The sequence below is a fragment of the Sinohyriopsis cumingii genome, chromosome 12 (assembly GCF_028554795.1).
Source record: "Sinohyriopsis cumingii isolate HCF-2022 chromosome 12, ASM2855479v2, whole genome shotgun sequence".
Lineage (NCBI taxonomy): Eukaryota > Metazoa > Mollusca > Bivalvia > Unionida > Unionidae > Sinohyriopsis > Sinohyriopsis cumingii.
Genome location: NC_142972.1, coordinates 58025512 through 58052296, shown reverse-complemented (window position 1 = coordinate 58052296; position 26785 = coordinate 58025512). Strand labels below are relative to the sequence as shown.

The window sequence follows — 26785 nt, the reverse complement described above, 5'->3', positions numbered from 1 at the left end:
TTACTCAGCTGAAGGTGGGTAGTTTTAGCAGTATGAGCATGGAAGTGAGACAGTATGGATTAAAGACGTCAGAAAATGTACATGTTAAAGGTTTGCTGTAATTTTAGAAGGATTTAATTACTAGACAAATGATTCGTGCATTTTACTGAGGTCAAAATGTGGTGATTATTGATGAATTATTACACCTGTACTGTACAACAGCATCAAGTCGAAAGAATTTTATTGCTGATTATGTTTTCTCTCAGAACTCTGGCCCCAAAGAAGAAGAAGAAAAGGGTGACAGATATTGAGTACCTTAGAAGCACATCAGGTTTGTGGAATATTATTTTCATTACATTTGAGCATTTTGTCTTGATTTTTTTCTTTCTATAGAAATTTTAAAGACTTGTATGGTACATCTGATCTGGCTAATTGAGGTGATGAAGGTACACCCAGATCTGCTGTCACTCAACAGCACCAGCAGGTCAGATCTTAATGTTTGCTTCAGTATATGATATCAAGCAAACAGTGTAGATCCAAAAATTTGCCTCATATGATATTATATGAACAATGTAGATCCTGAAGTGTGATATCAAGAAAACGGTAGATCCAGAAATTTACCTCATATGATATTAGATGAACAATGTAGATCCTGAAGTATGATATCAAGAAAACAGGGTAGATCCAGAAATTTACCTTGTATGATATCAGATAATGTAGATCCTAAAGTGTGATATCAGGCAAACAGGGTAGATCCAGAAATTTACCTCCTATGATATTAGATGAACAATGTAGATCCTGAAGTATGATATCAAGAAAACAGGGCAGATCCAGAAATTTACCTTGTATGATATCAGAAAATGTAGATCCTGAAGTGTGATATCAAGCAAACAGGGTAGATCCAGAAATTTACCTTGTATGATATCAGATAATGTAGATCCTGAAGTGTGATATCAAGCAAACAGGGTAGATCCAGAAATTTACCTTGTATGATATTAGATAATGTAGATCCTGAAGTGTGATATCAAGTAAACAGGGTAGATCCAGAAATTTACCTTGTATGATATCAGATAAATAATGTAGATCTGAAGTGTGATATCAGGCAAAGAGGGTAGATCAGACATTTACCTCATTTGATATTAGATGAACAATGTAGATCCTGAAGTCTGCCTCTGGATGATGTCAAACAAAAAGGGCAGATCATTATGTTGCTGTTGTGGTTTTAATACCATTTTCAGCGCACGATAGGCCATACATGGTGGTCTGTGTATATGGCAGAGGAAGCCCAGGAAAACGTGACCCACTGACCTGTGGGAACCTATAGGCAATCTTTCTCGATACTTTGACCGAATCTGAGAGATCATTGATATTGAAGAATTAAATTTTGTATTCTTATTTGTATTGCCCTTTACCTCATTGAATATATAGTCTGTGTAGACAGTTTATATACATATACTAAAGTTACACAGTGCAGTGCACTATAAATAAAACACATGTACCTATTGCCTACATGCACATAGGCCTGCCTGTTAACTGTTACAACAGTCTAGTATATGTTACATTTAACATCAGTTTTATCCATTTTACATTTGTGATACACATCTATTATACATAAAAAGATTTTAGAGCAAAATGTGATCGTTATAGCTGTATAATTATTTTTCATGGAAGAATTTTTTTATATGCTTTAAAATCTTAAGAGAACTCATTCACTGCCAGGTCATTAAATCTTTTATAATTTTATTTTGGTCCAAGATGTAAGCGCCTGGATCCATTTTTGGAATGACTGTTAAACTTATCTAATATTGTGCTGAACGTTCTACATGCTGCTTAAACTGACCAGACTATTTTGATATTATGAGAGGAGACTATAATCCATGAATTTTATATATCCCATTCCTAACCAAATTTATCCATGTTGCTAGACTTTTCCTATCTTTCTGTCAGGCTCCATGGAAACATACATGTATCCCTCCTAGTTGATAATTGGAATCATGTCAGGTCTGGTAGCTTACACATAAACTAGGTCACTGTGACTCAGTTGTCTTGATTGAGTGACATGTTTTCAGCCATTCTTTCATTTTGTTTTGACTGTGTTATTGTCCATTTCATTTGATCTTATGATTCTTTTCATAATTTGGCACAATGTTTATACTTGTCAGGTTTTTTTAATAAAGTTTTGCAGTGTGACTCGGCTTATAAATGAGTACTTATGGTAAATTATTTTCTAAATTACCAATATTTGTCCATACCCAATATTAAAGGGAGAAATAAAATTCTAAATTTGGTGAATCATTAATGTATGAATGCTTAGAGCATACAAAAGTCTCGCAGATGATGCATTAGTTTGCAAGTGGTATGCCAGACTTGTTTTAGCTTGGACTTGTGTTTCCAGGATTCCAGTATTTGAAATGCTAGTGAGAACCTTGGATATCATTTATGATTTATATAGATATTTGCATTACTGAATACTGGAAATGAATTTGTTATTCCTCTGAATTTACACACTTGTATATTACCATGGAATGTGTTGGGATGCAGTAATATGTTGATATTTTTCTTTCAGTGCCAATTGGGAAAGAAACTAATGGGAATAACATGCGGCTGCAGTTGCCAAAAAAGAAAAGGTAGGACAAATGACTCGGTGGACTTCTCAGTCAACTATAATAGTTTGATATGTTAGTTTCTTTATGGAGTGAAGTGCTTAACATATAACTAACAAGCTTTATTCAAAGGATTTCCAATGATTCAGACATTCCAGCTACCTATTATGCAAATTACAAAGAAAATCCTTAAACTAATATATCATTCTGTTGTTTCTTTTCTGTCTATGCTATGGTGATACATCTCCCAATTATATTTCTAGAGGAGAGGAAATTTAATATCTTTGGGGGTAAATATATCAGGTAGATGTGGCATTGAGATTGTTGGCTATTCTTTAAGATTGATTGGTCTTCCCATTGAAGGGCATCCATTATATAAATAATCCTATGCATGTTGTGCCTTTTTAGCCGTCATTGCTGGAAGCATTGTTTGTTGTTCAGATCCAGAAATGTTCATCTTTTATTTAATTGTCTGGTCCATATATTGCTTGTACATTCAATTGACTTATGTGCATGAACCTTGAGGAATGATGCTTTATTGTTTTGTTCTGATTCTTTGTCATGTCTCATAAAATAATTTGCTCATGATTTCACTAATTTCTTGTAGCAGTTTTAATTCTATTACTTTTCAGTTTATCCTTTTTTTTTTTGCCTAATAGAAAAGGACAGAAAATTTATTTCATTGTTGAGTAAATGGATGTGTTCAGTTTTCTTTCCCAGAAAGCCAGCAGAAAGAATCAATGTCATTATTTAGCTTGTATCATGACTCAGTGTGCTTCACTGTACATTGTACAGACATAGCTTAGTTTATTTCAGCTTCGCTAGCTGAGGTTCCAATATGTTAACCCTATCTACACCTTGATGGACTGAGCAGATATTTCTGTGCTTCGGGTCTGTGAATTTGATTGGATGCAGCATCAAGCCACTGCTTCCAATCAAAATTAAGTTCAGATTTGAACATCGATCCTTCACGATCGAGACAAGGGGAGACAACTTGAATGGACTCATTAATAATCAATTTTCCACTGCCACTACATCTGTAATGGGTTCTCTCTTGTATGTAATCATACTTTTGATGATAAACTTACAAAGTGACCTTTTGAAATCAATTGTCTCCCCCATTTTCTGCTGATGTACAATACACCACTAATACACACTGTTGGTTAGTTGGCTTTATATACTAAGAGAGGCAACTCAGAAAATCCAAGAGATGTTGCTATGACAAGGCGCTAAAAATATCTATTGAATATGCCAAGGTTTAGATAGGGTTTACATATCAGAATCTTGGCTAGTGAAGATGGTTTTATTTCTGTGATCATCATTATAAATCGCTGCAGTTTCTGTTTGTTTCACAGCAATATTTGCAATCCAAGAATAAAAAAATTTCCTCTTAAAAAATTTACTATTACAGCTGATCATATGTTCATGATAGAGCCATGTTAGATCAGTTGGTAGAACATTGGACTCTTGATCCAAGGATTATGAGTTCTGTACCTGTTCATGCTATCCAAAGTCAGCAGCTTCAATATGTTCATGGGAAAGACACATGGCTGCCATTTCCTTTGCATGATAATGCTAATAATGTATTAAAAGTACTGTTAATACCAATAAGAAATCTATGATTTGGATTTAAAATACATTTTTCAGCAAAACTGAGAATTATCCAGGTGTTTGCATTAAAATATTTGAAGCATAAGGCAATTTTTGTCCTTGACCTAATGCTGGTGCATGTTTGATGTCACAGATTTAATATTACATAACCTTTGGAACATTTCAGAAAGTGAATGAATGTTTTTGAAAAGCAATGCAAATGGTTCTCATATCTTGATCCGTACAGGGGTACAGATTTTTACCTGTAGTCTATGAGGACTAATTAGTTGATGTTGTTGTTAATTTAGCTGTTGTGATTGCAGTTCTTGAAACTAAATTTCAGTAAAGTATGATAAAATAAAAACATGACTGTCATGTGTGGGTTCCAACCATCTACTGCTAGATTGAGAGATGTCAGGTGGTAGATAAATCCTTTAACTTTCTAGGCTGTTGACACTAACCCCACACAAGGCAAAATGTGTACATGCTTATCAAAGGTACAGCACACTCCAAAAAGTCAAGATACTTCAACTTTGCTGTAGAAGTTCAATATTCTTCAATGCATGAGTCTGAATTGGATATATTTTGCACATTTTACTCTTTCTTTCAAATTATTTGTGAATTTATATTGACATGGTTTATACAGAAGGAAAGGAATAGTCATCATATACATGTGTGCTTCCCCTACAGCCAAAAGTCCGATCAGAACATGGAGGGTAGTATGTTTACTGGAAGTATGGAAAATCTGCTATTAGAAGGAGAAGGTTTGGAGACTGTGATGGAAGAACGGTTAGTATTTCCTTCAAGTTTATGTTATTGCTAGTTGGATTTAGACATATTTACCTCTGTAACATGATGAAAGTTTTAAATCTGATAGAACTTTACTCAAAGTAACCCTGTGGTTTGACCTTTAAGTAGAATTATCATAGATGCTTGTTTGACCTGGCTAAAAAAATTGTTCAATGATGTGCGTACATATTGCATGTGCATGCAATGCATTGTATATTTATTGTGAAGATTGGAGCAGATTACTGTAAATTAACTACAGGGGAGACAGGGAAGGGAGGCTTAAAGGAGGGGGATAGCTATCACATTTTATTTTTGTTTAACAAAGATTGTCATTCATGTTTATACTTTAATCAATGGATAGGCCTGTTGCAAACTGTATGCATGTCATTTTACACTATGTCTTCAGATTTGTGTGGTTGTTTCAGCAGCCACAGAGTGTATGAAATTGGTACCTATGAATATGATTTTATTCACAATAATCCAGTGATAGTTCAAGCCACAAGGTTATTTTGATAAAGCTACATATGTGCATATTGTTTACTTAAGAGATGCAACAAAGTATGTTTTTGTAACACTAATTAGGAGTATTGATTGAAAGAATAATGTGAAGGTGCCAGTGCATACAGCAGATTTAGATTTTTGTGTACCTCAGATATGTGTACCTTCTTGCATGTAAACTGTTGATTTCTACTTCATACTGTATAAGACCTAATAAGTGCCCCAGCTCTTAGGCACACTATCCATTGTGAATCATTATTTGAGACCATTAGCATAATTCTTCTAATTAAAAGATTTGTTTATCATTTAGGAGGTAAATTAGGTTTTATTTGTATATTTCTTCTGCCGATTTTTCATCAACATTATTTATGCATTGGTATATATAAAAAATTGCAGCTGGTGTCTCTAGTACTGCTTGTATAGTGCAGCCAGAGTAACTTGCACCAACAATGAAATTTATTTGTGCCCTGGGTATTTATTAGATTAAATACAGTATTTTTCAAGGGAGATTGTATGTGCATAAAGATCTTGCGATGTGTATTAACATAATCTCATACTTGGTTCAGGTCTGAATTACACATGAATTATAAGCAACAAAATAGCTAATAGAATCTGTTTCTCATTGTAGTCAAGATACAGGTATTGGTGGCTTTGACAAAGCATTGTCAGTACCAACAATTAAATTTGGGGATTTTTAGATCATTTGTCCTTGAGGCATTTAAATGCTAACAGACATTATAATGACCCAGATTTATTGGCCAACTGCTATTGCATTTGTCTTGTAAATCTCAGTTGGGAGGGGGGGTCAGAAGGTCAGTGGTAGAGGTCACTGTGACAGAAAGCATATAAATGGTTTCTGTACTATAATATTATTTCTACATATGTTGACCAAACTTTGTGAATGGCTTGTATTTGGGTAAGGAAGAATCCTCTTGATTTTGTGGTCAAAAAGCCACAGGTTACAGTTTCACTGTTACTGACAAAATCAAATTGGTTTGTGCAAAATAAAATCAGTTCAGTACAGAAGACCTGGACTCAATTTTGTGGATGGCTTGTACTTGGGGCAAGGAAATTCCTTTTGATTTTGGGGTCAAATGTCACAAGTTAGTTTCCCCATGTTTCAGACTACTTATGTCACTGTCCATTGCATCATGAACTTTTAGTCATTCACAGTCTGTGTTTATGGGATTTAGTCTTAGGAGGGAATTTGGAATTCAGATGGTATTTGTAAAATTATGGATATACTGATTAATGGGTTGGTTTCATTGTCGCAAATTTTAATGGATTTGTGTTTTTGTAATAAAATAATTTGTATTAGGGCTTGCCATTTGTAGTTCAAGAGCCCATGTAAGCTGTGTATGTGTGTTGGGGGTGGGTGGGTCTTTTTTAATAACTACGATCAGGAATCAAATCATCCTGATCCTCCATTTATTTACATCAACAAGTTAAATGTAAGTTGCAATTAAATGTGGGAATGTTTGAACAAAAACAGGTGATTAAATAAGTGATCATCAGAACCAGAAACCAAAGGTAGCCCAACCAATCTTTCTTTCATCTTTCAAATGGATGAGACTGGCAGGTAACCATATATGAAGATTTATATTTTTCTGAGAAGCAACTACATTTATGCCACCATAACAGGATTTTCTGGGTTGGGATTAGATATAAGCAAACTGCATTCATGGCACTATTTCAGGATTTTCACGGTTGGGATTAGATTATAGCAAACTCTATTCATGCCACTATAACAGGATTTTCTGGATTGGGATTAGCTTATATCAATCTCTATCAATGCCACTATAACAGGATTTTCACGGTTGGGATTGGATTATAGCAAACTCAATTCATGCACTGTAACTGGATTTTCTGGATTGGGATTAGATTATAGCAAACTGAATTCATGCCACTATAACAGGATTTTCTGTATTGGGATTAGATTATAGCAAACTCACTGGGTTGGAATTAGTTTATAACATAGTCACGTAAAGCAATTTTGAAATGAGATGTTTATTTATGTGATTAAAAAATGATTAACTCTGACACCAAACTTGTGCGCATAAAATCCGACAATGCTTTTAACATAATTATGAGCCCCAAGTTAAACAGGTAATGTAAGGAAATGATATTGTTCCTAACTAGAACTAATCAAAGTATGTAACTTAAATGATTAGCGAACAAGAATCAATGGATGGAACTCATAAAGAAATATGATTGAATTATGGATCTATCAAAATGGATGATCATTGTGTAAATTAACACAAAAATGAACACTATTGCATCAGTCACCAAGGGTATCAAAGCATGGATTTACACAAGCATCAACTACTTTAGTGGAATAAATAGAGCGTCCACCTTGGATGCAGGAGGTTGCGGATTCAAACCCTTGCCAAGTCATACCAAAGACTTATAAAAATGATACTAATAGCTGCCTTGGTGCTCAGCATTAGGAGGTTAGTGTTCGGACTGGTCGGCCTGGTGTCAGGATAATGTGATTGGGTGGGACAACATGCTACATGACTGTGGCCCCGGTACTAGACAGCACTATAAACTGCCACACTGCAGACATTGTAGCCATGTGACTGAAATATTGTTAAACCTATGTTAAAAATCCAAATCACACACACATACACAACTCTCAATGAGTTATGTTTATTCACCAAGGGTGAATAAAGTATAGAATTTGTACAGGTATGAATAATGTTTCATCTACAAGTAGAATGTATACAAAATTATTCGATTTTCACTCATTTAGTGAGACAGAATATGTTGATTTGATTTTCAGTAAGTGATACTGAATAATTTAGCAACAGAACATATAACTCTTGTCCAATTGATAACCACAAAGTATTTTCAGTCACACTGCTGTCAGATGGTCAAAAAACCACCATGTATGTCCCATCCCTCCCCGCCTGCCAAATGATAACTCAATAGCCCCCTTGTTTGCTGCAGAACTGTTGGTCCAGAATCTCTGGTCGCTCACCAAGAGAAAACCACTATCTTTCTCTGAACCAGCATCACCACCAAATGCAGCATACAGGTTGTACAAAATCCAACTGAGTCATATGATTACACATCCAAGATATCAGCTCAGCATCCAAATCAGCTCTACAACTCTACCTGAAAATATGATGTTGAGAGCCATTTCTTACATTAGACAAGGTCAAGTACAAATGCAATCATGCATGTTACACATGCATGCACATTAAGTTACTTTGTTGCATATTAAATCATTTCATCAGAACTACCATACAAGATTATAACTAGGTTTGTACGTATAGCTGTATCCAACAAGAATAATCTCGCACAATTTTAAGAACTCCGACATTTTCACATTTTTTAATACATGTAACATTTCACTGAATTCTGTTTGTTCAGTTTTAAAATGGCTGACTTAAAAGCAAACTATAGTCTAACGACATAGCATTATATGACAGGTCTGACTATCTGTAAAATTTAGAATAAATGCTGGAATTTCCAGTGTAGCTGACAATTCCATCACATAATACGAATAGCAAAAATGATTTGGGATGTTGTATTTAACATACCTCTACAGCTGAATATTGCTTCCACAAGCTGGACAGCTTTCTGACAAAACTTTTGTTGTGTTATTAATATCTGACATGACTCTGTAAGTACCCTGGTTATGGAACAATCCACGGCCAAAGGTTATTGGCTTTCTCACTGCAAGCACTGTGCTCATACAGCCTTGGGTGAACCAAACTTGGTATTTTGAATTAAGACTTAACTAAACCACTCTTGATTAATGCTGTATGCAGGAAATAAACCCTAACACATATTAGTTAAGGTATAATGCATAGACATTAAGTACACATAATTCCATGACAGCAACTGATCGATTTCTAGTCATGAATCATGGTGAGGGGCCAAAAAATTGGTCTTTCAATAAATACACCTCTCCCATCAATAATTCTTTCACAACAGGTCCCAAAATAAACTGCCATCATAAGTTTCAGCATGTGTTACTGAAGAATCTCTGAAAAGTAAGAAAGGTTGAGAGTGGGGAGGTGGAATTAATTAGCTGAATACATGTTTTATAATTGTATTGCAAATAATTGTCAACAAATTGTTTCTTTTTTCTGATGAAGTTATTGTCTATTTTGTGTAAATTATTTTTCAAGATAACTGATCTTTGACAGATCGTTAAAATCATTACTCACAAGGTTTCAATACGCATCACATGTACTAGTAAAAATACTGTGTACATCACTGCTTTTTGCATGTAGAATGTGGCTACATTTCTGTTATAGTTGATTCAGAACAGAAATAGATTTTTTTAGAAAATAAGGTGGACATTCATTTAGAGAATTATGAATGTCAAAAATTGTTTTCCATTTTTTGCTTTACTGGTAGTAAAATATTGAGGTGATTATCTCATTGCAATTACTTTTTGCTCATCCCACTAACAACATTGGATCTCACTTCTCCATGATGAACTCTATCTTTGAAACTGCTTTTCATGCAACAAGTTTGCTATTAGCTAGATTTTTTCTATCTCTAATCACATCTGTCACTGATATGGATAAGCCACTGAATAATGTTACATATTTTAATGATATTACTTATGGCAATATTTAAAGCCGTGCTTACATGGTCAATTACAATGAGTTGACTTGTAACTGCTAACTCTTCTGCAGGGAGGATTTCACATTCTGCCCTCTTGATTTGATTTTAAAAAAATTATTTATGTCGTAATACAAAGCAGGTCTATTTTTAATTGACTAACAATGCATTAATCATTTCTGCAAAGCTAAAGGTCAAAACATGGCACTTTTATTAGGTTTTATCATGGAACTACGTGTGGGCATTACTCTAAAGGTTGTCAGACAATTTTCATATTTGAATATGAGGGCATGTCACATTGAGGATGATTACACTTAAACTGAATTAAAAGATAAAATTGAACATAAATTTCACTTCACAAGACTTTTGTAATTGACATTTATTTCTTCAATTGTTAAACCAATAGTCGAAATATGCTTCTATTTATTAAAGTTGTAAACTTTATGATGTCGATTCAGTTTACAGTTACTAACCACTGGATTTTGACAATAAAATGACTGAGATATCAGGGTTTCATTCACCAGTTTTGATGATGATTTTATTAAGGTTCATTAAATATGGGTATATTTTAAAAATATCTAGAAAAAATACCTCCCCTCCCTTCCCAGAGAGAACATTGCTGTCCAGCATCAGTGCATAATGAGGTTTACTTTTTTCATGTTAAGTTAGAATGACTTGTGAATTTTGCTGTAGATTTCAAACAACCATTGAAAATGTCTTTACCTTGAAGCAGGTTGTAAAAGTTAGGTTTGCTCTGAAACATTAAACAAAACTTTGAAATGACCTTTAAACACTTTTTAGTCTTAACAGAAATTGAAATCCGAGAGGATAAATGTATATAATATTGTTAGTTACTTGAGTCTTGTTAGTTTTTGACCAGTACGTTTCAAGACAGATAGTTGCTTTGAAGCTTTCCTACAGAGATATTTACATGTGAATGAATTGCAGTTGATAGTCTATGTCAGTTCCAAGCAGCTTAACAATTTAAAAACATTACAAAGTAATGGTCCAAGGATCGATCCCTGAGGAACCCCTTTTTGAATTTCAGACCAACTACTCAGGATAACCTGCAACATAATTTGCTGCTAATGATTCAACACATATCTTAGTAAGAGCCTTACTGAGTCATCTGACAAGCCATAAGCATTTAACTTGCAAATCAAATGTCATGAGGGAGGGAGTCCAAAGCTTTGGATAAGTCCATCAGGAATTCATCTACGTATGTTTTCATCAAGAGCCTTAAAAAATTATGCTAACTGGGTCTCAATTGATTTCCCAAACAGTTTGGGTATGATGGATAAGATGCTGACAGGTTTGTAGTAACATTTATCAAAAGGATTGTTCTTTTTGAAAATTGGAACTGCTTGAGCTTCCATCAGATGATCAGGAAATATATTTGATTGTATAGCTTTATTAATAAGATCTGTAATATGTCCCACAATGATTGGCGACCCAGCTTGTAGCAGTTTACCAGGAACATGATTTCCTCCTGTAGCTTTTCGGGGAATTTAAACGTTTTACCATTTTATGCAGCTCTTCATTGCTTAAATTAAGAAAATGTATCCCTGTTGCTATTCTTCCCATATATTTATAAGAATGATGGTCATTGATTGGCTCAAAAGAGAAATTTTTTTTTTAGAAGAAGCCAATATAAGGATAAGTTCTACATAACAGCTGGCTTGAAACTAAAAGACCATTTTTGTTGCATCACTGTCTCTGCACAGTGAAACAATGGCTGTCATCAAGGAGATTTCACAAGACTGGATTTTATAGTGGGCACTTACAAGACAGTTTTTACAAAGGTGCATGACATGTCGTTTTAATCATAAGTTTCCCTTTGGATCAGTCGTTCACAGACTGCACACGTTTTGCTAGTCTTAACAAGAAGTATGGTAATTTGGCTAGTTATTAACATTACAGCCCATTGTCTGTGTCTAATAGCAACAGATGCAACCAGTCAAAAAGGACCTGGATAAAATATGACCAACCTATTTCTCACACTTTAGGAATAAATGGTCTGTAATGCAAATTTCATAGACTTTCACTTGATGTACCAGTTTTTAGTCCTGCTGGATTTTAAAAACTGGTATCTTGTGATAGCTTCATAAAATGCCATGTAATTAATTTTTTCATCAGTGCTGTTAATAATGCCTGTCTCAAAATCTCTACTATTTGAGCACATAAATAAAAGGATTACCAAGGCTTGGCTTTCAAAAGTGGACATAGATGGTTATAATTATTAAAAGTTAGGGAAGAAAAATGTTCCATTTTTAAGTTTGTCTAAAAATATTGGATTTCTCCCAATATGTGTATATCCGAGGCACCAGAGCAGTAAATGAGATTACATGACCACGATCTGTTAAATTTCATATCTTGCTTCTGTATCCTGACAATTTATGAAATTTGCTTTCTCATTTTGTTACATTTTCCTTCCTTTGATCAAATGTTTGACTTGTTGTTATCAAAGTGAATCTCTTTTATCATATGATGACACAAGTTGTCAAGGAAACATCTTTCTTTGGTACTGATACACTACTTAACTAACACTACAAGTTACAATTTAGTCTCTTTAAAGTGATGAAAAGTGAAGTCGCTGAAAAATGAAATTTAAATTCCAAGATTTACTTTCCTTTTCTATGGCAATAACAGCACATGCTCTGCTTTCATATATATTTGCTGGACATGCTTATGTAGAGGAACAACAAGTTCTACTGATTATGTTTAAGCACATTTATGCATTCAGGGATTAAGATATTGTTTTATATTATTGGGTAGTTCTTTCTGGACCAGACTTTATTGTGGGACTTGCATCAGAATTTCTCTCAAAACAGGCTTGCAGCATATCATTGTCATTTTAAAAGCTTCCCTAGAGAATTTAAGTGTGTTTGACAGTCTTAGCACAGATGTATAGTAATTTAGCCAACTATTAATATTACATGTACTATATGGGGTAATTGAATTACACCACTTCCTCAATAAATCGTGTACAACAAGTTCCAAAAATAGACTGTGCTATAAGATAGAACATGAGTTATTGAGGGACCTCTGAAAGATAAGAAAAGATGGTATCCCCATTGAACATCAAGAAAACCTCGTGTGGGGCTTAGGGCATCTGAACTCTTTAATTGCTAAATGATCATTTTATAATCATGTTGAGAGTAATTGTCACTTAATTAGATTCTCAAGTAAACACTCACAGGCATAGCTGTTAAGGTAGATAAGCATATGTCATGTTTCTTATTACACGAGGGCACATCACATTTATGATGTTTATACTTAAACTGAACTAAAAGATAGAAAACATGAGTTTCACTCAATAAAACTTATTTAATTGGTACTTATTTATTAAAGTGCTGCCTCCAGTTTGTGTTAGTGACATTTTCATTTATCAGAATTTCTTTGAATTGTTAAGGTGTACTATATATAAGTTGTTTGGAAAGAAATTCTAACAAAAAATATGACTTCTTATTAAAAGTTGAATTCCAGGTCCCATCTACCATTTTTGACAACAAAACAAACAATATATTAAGATTTCAGTTACCAATTTTGATCATGATTTTCTTCATGTTCAATAAATAGGGGTCAGTTTTGGGATATTGTTAGAAAAACTGGATCCATGCCTGATATTTTATTTTAAGTGGGTTGGGTTGACAAGTTGTCAGGGTGTGAGTTATTGAGGGAGTGATGTAGTTGTCTGTGTCCTTTATGGTATTATTTTTATTGTAGAAAATGATACCTGAATCAAAATTTCATTAGGCTTTCAAAGAAAAGGGGCATGCAATTAATGAGTTAATTTTGCTGAGTCAAGAAAGAAAACGGGGGACTAAAACAATATTTAAGCTTTGATTGGATTTGGTCTTCTCAGGATTTGGAATTGAGAGACCTCAGCATACATTGAATGATTTACATTTAAATTTGTCCACATCCAAGGAGAATTGCTTCTGATTAGAATAGATCTGCCTATATGATTGCATGTCACATGCCATGCATTGGGTGGTGTGGTATCTTTCTGTCTGTGTATTTAACCAACAATTATGCTTACAGCTGGAAACCAGGGCATCGTAGATCCCGCAGTACTCAAAGCTTTGGTGGACTTGACATTATGGCCAGGTAACAGGGACTGGGACATGAACATTGCCAGAATTTTAAATAAAACCTCATAGCTCTCTTTTACCACCCTGATAAAATAGTCATATTTATGAGAAGTGTTTTTATGCTACAAGTGCAAATCAAAATTTATGCCCAGGGCTAGACGAATCTTCACTTTTTGACTAGAACTGGAGACTTTCATTAAATTGGTGTACATTTTTTTACTTTTCTGTCATGTATAAAATTACGGTCAAGCTGCACAAAATGTTTTGTCCAGTAAAATGTTTTGACCTGTCTCAAAACACTGGGCATTCTGTATTTCAGCCACAGATTTCTGTTCGTGTGTCCATAGTTAGGTGATATTGATAAGTGAAACTTTTCAGAATAATAATGCACTTTAAATGTAAAAACTAATAATTAGAGCTTTTATTTCGGGGAACTGTTGTGGTTCATTTAGTTAAGCTTTCGACTCGTGATTCAAGATTGCAGTTTAGATATCTGACCTGGCTTATCTTGGTTTTCTGCCTTGATGTATCCTTAGAAAAGGGTAGATAACTCCCATTTCCTCTACACAATATCTCCAGATAAAGTGCTGAAAGTGCCAGTAAACCAACCAAGTAACTAATAAACTAAATCTTTGATTTGGTTATGAACAACATCAATCCATCAAACAGCAATTTTCACTGATAATACAATCCAAGGACAAAGACAGTTGAAATATCATGGATTATTTTATCAGGGTGATTTGGGTGATTTTCTATGTATATTTCAGTATCTAACTTCTAACTGGCTTTGCCTTTGAGACCAAAAAAGCAGCACATTTGACCTGTCTGAAATTGTCATTATAGACTGCTATAGCATTCTTTCAATGTTTGACACATAACACTTTTATCATTGAACCTGTGTGAAGGAATGTATGGATTCTTACATAATTTTGTTTGAAGTCCCCTTGCCTTTGATCATACATGCAGTGATTGATTGGACCTCCAGATAATCAAGGTTATTACCTTGTTGATGATCACTACCAGTGAGTGTAAGGCACATACAGTTTTCTATCAACACCCAATTTCAAATTATGAAATTTCACAGGATGATAGTATACAATTTTTTTTTTAGAAAACACCTTTTTTCTCACCTTTGCATAGTGAGACGTTTTAAAGAAAAAACTTCATTTTTGTCTCACCTTTTGTATAATGATACGTATTTAATGAAAACTTAATGTTTGTCTCACCATTATATGGTGAGACTGTTTTGAGACAACTCCTTTTTTCACGCTAAACATAGGTTTCATTTTCCAGCAGGAATGGCAGTGACATCAATGTTGTCCTCAACAGTTTAAGATTCTGGGATAAATTTGTTGAAGGTCATCACCTTTTACAACAGTTGCAGCAGTCATTTGAAACTTTTCTGTGATGTTTCTATGGGACAAAAAGTTCATAATGAGATATGCTGCATAAAAACAAAGCTACATTATTATGATGACATTCGCATGTGATGAACTGTATTAATTGGAACTCTTGTTTGTAGATAATTAAAAACATATTCCACAGAAACCATTGTCTCACCTGCATTTGATAACTGAGCTGGCACAGTGGTCAAGGAATTGGACATGTGACTAGAATGTGTGGGTTCTATTCCCACCATTAGGTCAGCCTAGATGAGTTACTGTGGTATGTCATTGGACAAGGCACTCTACTTGCCTGATTACGGTATGGCACGTCAAAACCATCCAAGGTATTGCTGTTCTGTAAAACACAACAACAAAGTAAAACAAAATAAAATAAAACCTGCAGGCACATTTTGTTGTATGCCCTTTTTTTTCTGACATGCTAAAACTTAAAAGATTGTAACAGGTCCCTAAGTGGTCTACAGTACTCACTGTTCCAGATCAGTGCCATCTCACCTCTGTCTGTGTATGTTTAAATCTAAGGCTCAGCTAAGGTGGGTATGTTTAACCCTACAACAAACTTTTTACACAAACTTGAGCATTGATGGTATGACTGCTGGAAAGTAGAAACTTTGTTTTGCCATGGTGATGGAGCTGAGACAAAAAGGATTAGTGTGGGTGATAGATTATGTAAGAAAAACAATCATACCTAGTTTGTGAAATTCACATATTTGACAGAACATAAACAAAATTCAAAGGATTAAAATATTAAGATTTTATTTGGGGTTTAAAATTCTCCCTTAATTCATGGCATCCGTTAAATGTAGCAAAACTGTATTTTTTCCATATATTATACATCAGATTTAAGACAATCAGAATTCCCAGGGTCCCTTTAACACAGGTTCTAATACGTTATTAACCATTTCACTCTCAATAATCTTCTAGATAAACAGATTTTTGCTTTATTCTGCTTTCAGCTTTTGCTATTGTTACTTTTTCTCTTTTGTCATATTTTTTCCTGAAATGGAGGCTTTGATACCTTTCTTATTGTTCATATGATTTTAAATAGTGAATTATTTTTTGATCATAATATGTTTATATTCCCATCAGGGCATAATTATGGAGAACGTGTCCTCTGTATTTAAGTAAGCAAAACTAATTTTATACTGATATTCATGTCTGATTACAGCTTCACATTGATTTACAACTATGTTCAATGGTTATTGGTATTTGCTTAATAAAATTGCTGCTCTGTTTACACCTGTTTTATTTTCTGCTAGTGAACCACTATAGTATTAGATGACTCTTTGCCTTTTGCTGTAGGTAAATTGTAAGTTCATGCATTTATGCATGGATAAATTTCTTTACTTTGAGAAAAATAGCAACATTTTTAGCTTTGTAGGTTTAAAAGTGTTAGGAACACTGCATCTCTGAAGCCTGAAATGTTTAGCTGTAAATATTAGCAAACAACAAGGCATATGTACCTTTTTCCTGGCAGCAGAGGCAACAGCAGTAGCATGGAAGTTAAGATCCTTTATGAAGATTCTGTGTATAAGGGTTTACACATCAGTTTTTGTGGTTAGAGAGTGATGCCGATGTGAGACTGTATTCCATTAAACCTTTGCTGCTGCCTGATGGAATCGCAAGGTGTCCAGTTCTGAAAATGTTAGTTGAGTTTGAATTGGCAGAGGTGGAATGCCAACTGCTATTTTTTTATAATCTGACCAAAAACTATGAAACCAACATTTATGAAACATAAATAGACAGGCAAAATTTCTTTTATAACAGAATGTGGTTGAAAACAATGCAAGTAGCAGTCTTTTTGTCACATAACACAATTAAAATGTACCATACAGCATTTTTTAAATCAGGAGACAGAAATCCCCACAATAGTAATGATTTTTATTATGTTCCTTGTTTGTCTGCCACTATACTTCTAAGTTGTGTTAACTGCAAATGACTGCTGTCGTGGCCGAGTGGTTAGAGTGTCCACCTTGAATGTGGGTTGTCATGGGTTCAAATCCCAGCTGAGTCATACCAAAGACATAAAAATGGTATTAACAGCATCCTCAGGTGCTCAGCATTAAGAGGTTAGTGTTAGGACTGGTTGTCCTGGTGTCAGGATAATGTGACTGGGCAGAATATGATGCTACATGTCTGTGACATGATGCTTTAGTGTTGGACATCACTATGAACTGCCACATTGCACACATCATAGCAGTATAACTGAAAAATTGTTAAAGCTACATAAAAATTAAAATTACACACACACACTCGACTGCAAACAACATAGACAATGAACTGCCATCACATAATGCACCATCAGTTCAGGATCGGTATTTTGTTTGTCCTACATGTTACCCAAGACAAACTACATAGACCCAGATCTTCTGGGGCATATTATGATTGCAGATATGGGTCTGTGCAGTCTGTCATTTAATTTGTTTTAAGAAAGGATATACAGTATTATGCATATGTTTCATTCCAATACTAATTACTGTGAATTGACAGCTTTTCATCAGGTTGGTAAACCACAGAATTAAAGAGAGAATGAACAATAATCTTTTGTTTTTAAATAATATGAAGTGGCCCAGAGTGGCCGAGTGGTTTAAAGCACTCTCCGTTACAGATCACTGCCATCTCACCTCTGTCTGCATGGGTTTGACTCTTGGATTCAGCCAGTGTGGGTATGTGAGAAAGTTTGCCAGTAGCTTCTCAAGGGTCGGTGGTTCTTTCTGGGGATTTTCTGGGTTCTTCTCCACCATTAATACTGGCTGCCATATCGTGTGCTGAAAAATGGCGTTAAACCCTACAACAACTACAACAACAAATAATATGAAACTTTAATTTGTCAAAATTTTGAAGATTCTTACCTTCAGAAATAAATGAATTCACAGTAAGTGTTGCATTTTTGTCAGCCTTTAAGTTTTATGATTGTGCAAATATGTTCCATGCACATATGTCTGGTGGTTTTTTTTTTGTGTCTGGTAATTATTTCCTAATTGTGTTTGAGTAATTATGGTGACCTTAAAATGTTCTTTGTTTGCTTTTTGACTCCTTTATAAACTTCTTGATAAAAATAAATTGATTGAAAATAGAAGAAAGGTATTGTAGCATTCACCATGCTTTGCTAGGTATATTTCTTACAGGCTGTTATGTGGTGGTCATAGGCTCGAAAATGGGACATATGAGAGTACACTGGATAGTATATCGGATTGTTGGTGGATTTCCTTTTTTTGTGTCATAATGTCTGTGGATTTCCTTAGTAGCAGAAACACTGGATTTTCCTTCTTACAGCAAAAACACTGATGATTTCCCATGTTACAGCAAAACACTGGATTTCCATTGTTACAGCAGAAACACTGGATTTTCCTTGTTGGAGCAAATACCCCATGGATCACCTTGTTAACTAAAAAACCTGTGGATTTCCTTGGGAAAGACTTTAGCTCCTATTTCTTTGGCATGATGTAGCCATTAACGTGTTAAAGGTGTCTCCAACCCTGACCTAGCCCAATCAGATAATTTGAAACTAAATTTAATTTGTACAATTTCAGTGAATGGGGTTCTCTTGTCACTGTTGCTCTAAGATAAGAAACGCGAGTTTTTGTATTGATGAAAATGTTATTTGTTGATGAATTTCAATATAAAAAATGAGTCGCAATGTGTATTTTAGCTAACCCTGCAAAAGATCAAGTAAGTTTATAATAAGACCTTTTGTCCATTGTTCATTGTCCATCATCCATCTGTCAATCAAGACCTGCTTGTGAACTTGCTAGAATTGTAATTTCTAATCTGATTTAGATCAAGTTCAAAATTTAAGCCTCAATGAGTTGTTTATGAATGATAGCATTGCATTAAAATGAGATCTTGCATCTGATTGGTTGAGCTTTTTGAACGTTCTAGAGGCCATACTTCTGATTGGATTTAAGGATGAAAGCTTAAGAGTGCATTACTGGGACGTAAGCTTAAGAGTGCATTACTGAGATGAGTTTAATTATAGATTATGAGGTCATTTAGGTGCAGCATCCTTTTTAAATGGCAAATCATATCAACATCAGGATTTCACTTGAATAATTTTGATGAATGAATTGCCCACTGAACTCAGACACAAAGATACAGTGATCACATTCAAGAGGGCTCTCAAAACTCACTTATTTCGACTGCAAGAACAAACTTAAAGACCTAATAATGTTTCCTACCTTAAATATTCTCAGCATGTTTAATGTTTTCTAATTTCATGGTGTTTATTTTTTTAATGATATCATTATGTGTTTTTTATCTTACAGGTGTTGTCTAATGTTGTAAAGCGCTTAGAGCTTCTAAAGATTAGGCGCTATACAAAGTCCGCATTATTATTATCTAGTTGGTCTTGAATGAAAAAGGTGTAGATTTAATCCCAAATATGGTTGTTGCAATGAACATATTAAAAATCTTGATCCTAGTTCTCCAGAATTGATGCCATGCCATAAGTCTTTTAACAGTGTCCACATTGCCTTAAAAGAAATGGTTTTAATCTTACATTCAGTATGACTGCTACCGTGGCTAATTTGAAAATCTTATTACTCTAGAATATCCAAGATGGCTTCAGTGCTCAGCAGTTTAAAAGAAGAGGCCCTATCTTGAATGCCTGGAAATTAATTTTAGCTGGTAGAACAGGGATCTCAAACATGCAGCCTGTGGGCTGCATGTGGCCCACCAAGCCATATCCTGTGACCCACAAAATGTTTGGTATTACAAGATGTCATGAGAGATAACTAATGTGGTGCAGCCTTTGGGCCATCAAAAATGCACTCATGTTGCCCTCAGGGTGGTTTGAGTTTGAGACCCCTGTGGTAGAGCATTAGTCCCTGCAAGGGACTCCTGTTTTGTTAGCTGGTATCAGAACTGTAACAAGCACAATGGTAGCTTGCTAGTGTTTTTTTTTAAAACTCTGACATGTTTTATTATCTTGCACTTTTTAGCACAACTAGTTTGCAGATTTGTATGGATTGCCACAAACCTTGGTAAAGAAAATGACTGACACTTGAATGTGTGAATATCTGCAAGTCAATGTGCTGCTGAAATGTTAGTTAAGTTATTGCCCTTTTATTTTGCTGCAGTGTATGATACAATCCTTTTAGCACAACCAGCCCTTTTTTATTTTGCAGTATTGTTTGCTATAGTCTTGTGAGCAAAATCAGTCCCAAAGATTTGGATTGCCATCAAACATGGTAAATATTGCATTCATGACCTGAAGGTGTGCACGTGAACAAATTAATTTGCTCCCACAATTTGTGTTAGAGTTTTGCCACATTATGTTCCAGTACGTGATCCAAACTCATTGGCACAATTAGATAGTTGTTGTTGTTATTGTGAGGTTTAATGCCATTTTTCAGCACACAATAGGCTATACATGGTGGCCAGTATTAATAGTGGAGGAAGAACCTGGGAAAACCCTGGAAAGAACCACCAACCCATGAGAAGCTACTGGCAAGCTTTCTCACATACCCACATTGGCCGAATCCGAGGCTCAAACCCATGCAGACAGAGGTGAGATGGCAGTGATCTGTAATGGAGAGCACTTTAGACCACTTGGCCACTCGGGGCCCCTCCAATTAGATAGTCATGAGACTGTAAAATGTTGTGGTTATCACCCAAAGATTTGCATATTAAGCAACCACTTCACTCCCCTGAATATTGTTTAGAGTTGTGTTTTGTGTCCTGTAGCTTTACACAGTATACAACAGTATATGCATTGTAGAATAGTGTTGGCAGTGTACAACATTATGCATTGTAACAGATAATAATAATAATAATAATAATAAAAATAATAATAATAATAGTGAGGACTTTGTAATAGCGCCTAATCTTAAGAAGCTCTAAGCGCTTTACAACATTAGACAACACCTATAAGATAAAAAATATATAATGATATGATTACAAAAACAAACACCATGAAATTAGAAAACATCAAAAAACATACTAAGAATATTTAAGGTAGGAAACATTATTAGGTCTTTAAGTTTGTTCTTGCAGTCAATCATACACAGTATCGAACAGTAGGCAGTGTACAACATTATGCATTGTAACACATCATACACAGTGGAGAAAAGTATATGCAGTTTATGAGACAATCATGTTTATGTAAACAGTCCTGAATTTACAGCTGGGGCAAGCAGTGTTAATTACTTTGTCTAAGGACATACCAGTGTTTATTCTTTGATTTGAACTTAAGGTTTGCTGAACCCAAGTTCCCACTGCTCATCCTTGTGCCATTTTTATATTTTAGTAATCTAATGATGTGTGCTTACTTTGTCTTCATTACTGTGGGATAATCAGACCATGAAAATATGTTACTTGATCCATATTGGTAAATGACATCAGTATGATATTACGTTTTTTCATTAATGCTACTTTTGTTTCTAAAGGGATCATAAAGAGATTAGTATGTTTTTAGTGCTCTTTGTGAAAAATATTTTTAACAAATTTATAAGATGGGGGTGGATTTATTCTATGTCAGTAAAAAATGAAACTCATGGACCATATCAAGATTGGTCAGTTAATCCTATCATCAGAGCTGATATAACCATGCCTAGATGTTAGCATATTACATACAAAATCATTTAACAAATAAACCAATATGTACTAGTATGAATTCTAGGTATATGCTGAAAATTTCACAAAAATTGATTGAAAGATGGTGATGTTTGAACTGGTATATGTTGCACAATGCTACTAATTGACACGACAGGCTAGACTAGACTAGACTGGACTGGACTGGACTGGACTGGACTAGAATATTCATGAGGCTTAACATTGTGCCTGTGGTAACATTATGCATAATTCCTTTTCTAGTGATAGTATTGGCCAGTGGCTATGGATGTTTTTTTAATTTGACATCAGGTAGTTGGTTAATTTTTTAAGGCTATGTTCTGCTCAGCTGCCATATGCATAGCGGTCAGTTAAATGAGATTATGTCCCTTTATACATTTCTTCTGTCCATAAGACAGTATAAGTCTGTATGTGATAATGACTTCATCACCTCATAAATGGCCTAATCAATGAGACAGTATAAAAAAATATGTATGTGCCAGTGACTATATGTCAAGGGTTCTGTCCATGAGACATTACAAATCAGTGTGTCACAATTATATATGTCACTTTATAAATGGTAGTGTCCATGAGACTGTGTAAATCATTGACAGTGACCATGTGTCACTGTGTATAGAGTTCTGTCAGTAAGTGACAGTATGTGATAATTACTATATATAACCTTATAAAAGGTTATATCCACAAGATATGTGACAGTGACCATGTGTCACTGTATAAAGGGTCCTGTTCATGAGACAGTAAAAATCAGTATGTCACAATTAACATAACCTTATAAAGGGTTATGTCCATGAGATCGTGTAAATCAGTATGTGACGGTGACCATGTGTTACTGTATAAAGTGTTCTGTTCATGAGACAGTAAAAATCAGTATGATACAATGCTATAACCTTATACAGTAGAACCTGTCTTGAAAGACCACCCCTTCTGCCAACAAATACTGGTCTCTCAAGACAGGTGGTCTCTCATAACAGGTCATAACACTAAATAATCAATGAATCTGTGCATGGAAAATCTGGTCTCTCAAAACAGGTGGTCTCTCATAGCATTGGTCTCTCAAGACAGGTTTCACTGTAATGGGTTATGTCCATGAGATCGTGTAAATCAGTATGTGACGGTGACCATGTGTTACTGTATAAATGGTTCTGTTCATGAGACAGTTAAAATCAGTATGATACAATTACTATAACCTTATAATGGGTTTTGTCCATGAGATTGTGTAAATCAGTATGTGACTGTGACTTTGTGACTGTTCTGTCCATGAGATTGTTCACATCAGTATGTGACCATTATTATATGTCATCTTATAAAGGGTTATGTCCATGAGACTATACAAATCAGTATGTGACAGTTATATGTCATCTTATAAAAGGTTATGTCCATGAGACAGTACAAATCAGTATGTGACAGTGTCATCTTATAAAGGGTTATGTCCATGAGATGGTACAAATCAGTATGTGACAGTTACATGTCATCTTATAAAGGGTTATGTCCATGAGATGGTACAAATCAGTATGTGACAGTGTCATCTTATAAAGGGTTATGTCCATGAGACTGTACAAATCAGTATGTGACAGTGTCATCTTATAAAGGGTTATGTCCGTGAAATCTAGTAAATCTGTCATTAGAAAATGTTGGTGGTTATCAATTTATACAGCAGACGGACAAAGGTATAAATGTCATCTTGGGTTCAGTATAGCCATCTATGTATTTCATCAAAGATGTAACCCTAATGTCACTGACTATATTCTCCTTATACTTGTGTATCGTTGCTGTGCAATTGCCATGCAAATTGATTCACTACCAGATATATAACACATTTTTAATAACATCAAATTGCACAGAATATACTCTTGTGTTGCTTTTTATGTGTCAACGCACTTGCTGAGAATTAAAGCAAAGCATAGTTTCTGTGCACCAACACAAAAATTATTGCTATCATCAGACCTTAAAAATAATAATAGGACTTGATTGTAAGAAAAGTTCTTTTTTTAAGTGGACCCTGGAAAAACCTTGGATATTGTTCAAATGGTAATCCAGTATTTATAATAGATGGTAAATATCATGATAATTTGCATATTGCAGAAGACCTCTTAAGTCCAACATAGATGCATAGTCATTTTACAGTTGATTCCCTGGGACTGATGAAACTCCTGATGTCCAAATCTTTCCAGTCACCAAATTTAAACATATTCCTTAAACATGTCATTTGCTTTTAGTGTTATCTTTCTGTAGCATCAGTATCTAATAGTTTCAGAGATGGAAGCATTGAGATAATAATTGGTGCAAATTGCTTTTATATCAAGACACAACCCTAGAATGATATCTTTTTGGTAAATAAAGATCTTTTTATTTAAAGCACTGTTTAATTTTGGCACTCACCATCTGTATAAAAAAATGAACAAAGTAGCACTCAGCAATATGCTTTTGCCATATTGTAGGTATTCTCTTTTAAGTCAGGTCCGACTGCAAGGAACTTAGACCCAAATCTGCCGTCGCCTAATGTAATGGCAGTTCAGGGTCTGTCTGTGTTTGTTCTTCTGATTGCTCCTTACAGACTGCATTGACACATATCTGCTGACGAGTGGATTATATAATGGTAGAGCTGAGTCTTAACAGTTTGCAGTTGGACCTAACTTATAAACTGCTTTGACACATATCTGCTGACCAGTGGATATGTGTCCAGTAGATTATATAATGGCAGAGCTGAGTCTTAACAGTTTGCAGTTGGACCTAACTTATAAGCAGGTGTATACGGTATGTAGACTATATAGAATATACCTATTCTAGGCCAAAGTCCTTCCGGAAGCGTGCCCAATCTGACAGTAAAATGAATCATCCCATGTAAGTACTTGATGGCAAAAATAGTCACATCTAGCAATGTTGCAGACTAATTGTATTGTGATATTTTATTCCAGTAATTTGATACATTTATTTTGGTGGCCACGCAACTTATTGTATTTATGTAGTGTGATGCATTTAGCCTAACATTTTTGTCCACACTGATGGAATTGTAGAATGTTGACCCTAATTCCGTGTACTCCTAGACTGGCCAACCTGCTTGCTATGGTTTCTACACTGTTGGAATTGTCGAACATTGACACTAATTCCATGTTCTAGCCAACCTGCTTGCTATATTGTCTTTCAATAATGTGCATTCACCATCACCTCTTTATTTGCATATTTAAATACTGTCTAGTCTCATTCATCTGATTTCCATTTTTCTGACATGCTACCTTAATAAGATTCCATGAATGGGATGCTATGGTCTTGAAAAGACACCATAAATTGAATGGCTTTGGCCTTAATAAGGTACCATGAAAGAAGTGGATAGCTATGGTCTTAAAGTAAAATACTATCAATTTAATGCCTGTAGCTTTATAAGATACTATAAATGGGATGGCTGTTGCCTTAATAAGATACAATGAAATGGATGGCTGTTACAACAATAGGATATCATGAATTGTATGGGTTGTCTTAATAAGATACTGTCAGTGGGATGGATGTTCTTTTTTTATTGTTGTGGGGTTTAACACCATTTTTCAGCACACGATAGGCTATGCATGGCAGCCAGTATTAATGGTGGAAGAAGAACCCAGGAAAATCCCGGGAAGAACCACCAACCCACGAGAAGCTACTGGCAAGCTTTCTCGCATACCCACATTGGCCAAATCCTAGAGATGGATGTTGCCTTAATAAGATAGAATGAATTGGATGGCTGTTGCCTTAATAAGATACAATGAATTGGATGGGTTAACTTAGTGGGATACTATGAATTGGATGGTTGATGTCTTAATAAGATACTTTGAAATAGATGGTTGTTTCTGTAATAAAATACATGGATAGCTGTTACCCTAACCAGATACAATGAATTGGATAGATGTTGCCTTAATAGGATACAATGAAATGGATAGCTGTTGCCTCAGTAGGATACAGTGAAATGGATAGATGTTGCCTCAGTAGGATACAGTGAAATGGATAGATGTTGCCTCAGTAGGATACAATGAAATGGATAGATGTTGCCTTAGTAGGATACAATGAAATGGATGGCTGTTGCTATAATAAGATACAGTGATTATAATGATTGTTGCCTTAATAAGATACGGTGAATTGGATGGCTTTTGATGTAATAAGATACAGTGAATTGTATGGGTTGTCTTAATATGATACAATAAATTGGATGACTGTTGTCTTAAGAAGATACAGTGAATTGGATGACTTTTGCCTTAATAAGATACAGTAAATTGGATGGTTGTTGCCTTAATAAGATACAATAAATTGGATGACTGTTGCCTTAAGAAGATACATTAATTTTGATGACTGTTGTCTTAAGAAGATAATGTTGCCCTAATAAGATGCAGTGAATTGGATGACTGTTGCCTTAATAAGATACATTGATTTAGATGGCTCTTGCCTTAATAAGATACATTGAATTGGATGGCTGTTACCTTAATAAGATACAGTAAATTGGATGACTATTGCCTTAAGAAGATACATTAATTTCAGTGACTGTTGCCTTAATAAGATACATTGATTCAGATGGCTCTTGCCTTAATAAGATACATTGAATTGGATGGCTGTTGCCTTAATTAGATACAGTAAATTGGATGGCGGTTGCCCATATAAGATACAGTGAATTGGATGGATGTTGCCCTAATAAGATAAAGTGAATTGGATGGAT

At 34.8% G+C, this 26785-nt stretch overlaps 1 protein-coding gene across 3 annotated transcripts in view; it reads left to right on the top strand.

The window, feature by feature from the left end:
• LOC149786535 (mitogen-activated protein kinase kinase kinase 15-like) overlaps window positions 1-26785 on the top strand; it is a 192614-nt gene that overhangs the window by 87218 nt on the left and 78611 nt on the right. For all 3 annotated transcript variants that reach the window (XM_089977042.1, XM_089977041.1, XM_089977040.1), the window contains 3 exons: window positions 246-310; window positions 2546-2606; window positions 4863-4961. In XM_089977042.1, coding sequence (XP_089833168.1) covers window positions 246-310; window positions 2546-2606; window positions 4863-4961 — 225 coding nt within the window. The remainder of the gene's footprint in view (window positions 1-245; window positions 311-2545; window positions 2607-4862; window positions 4962-26785) is intronic.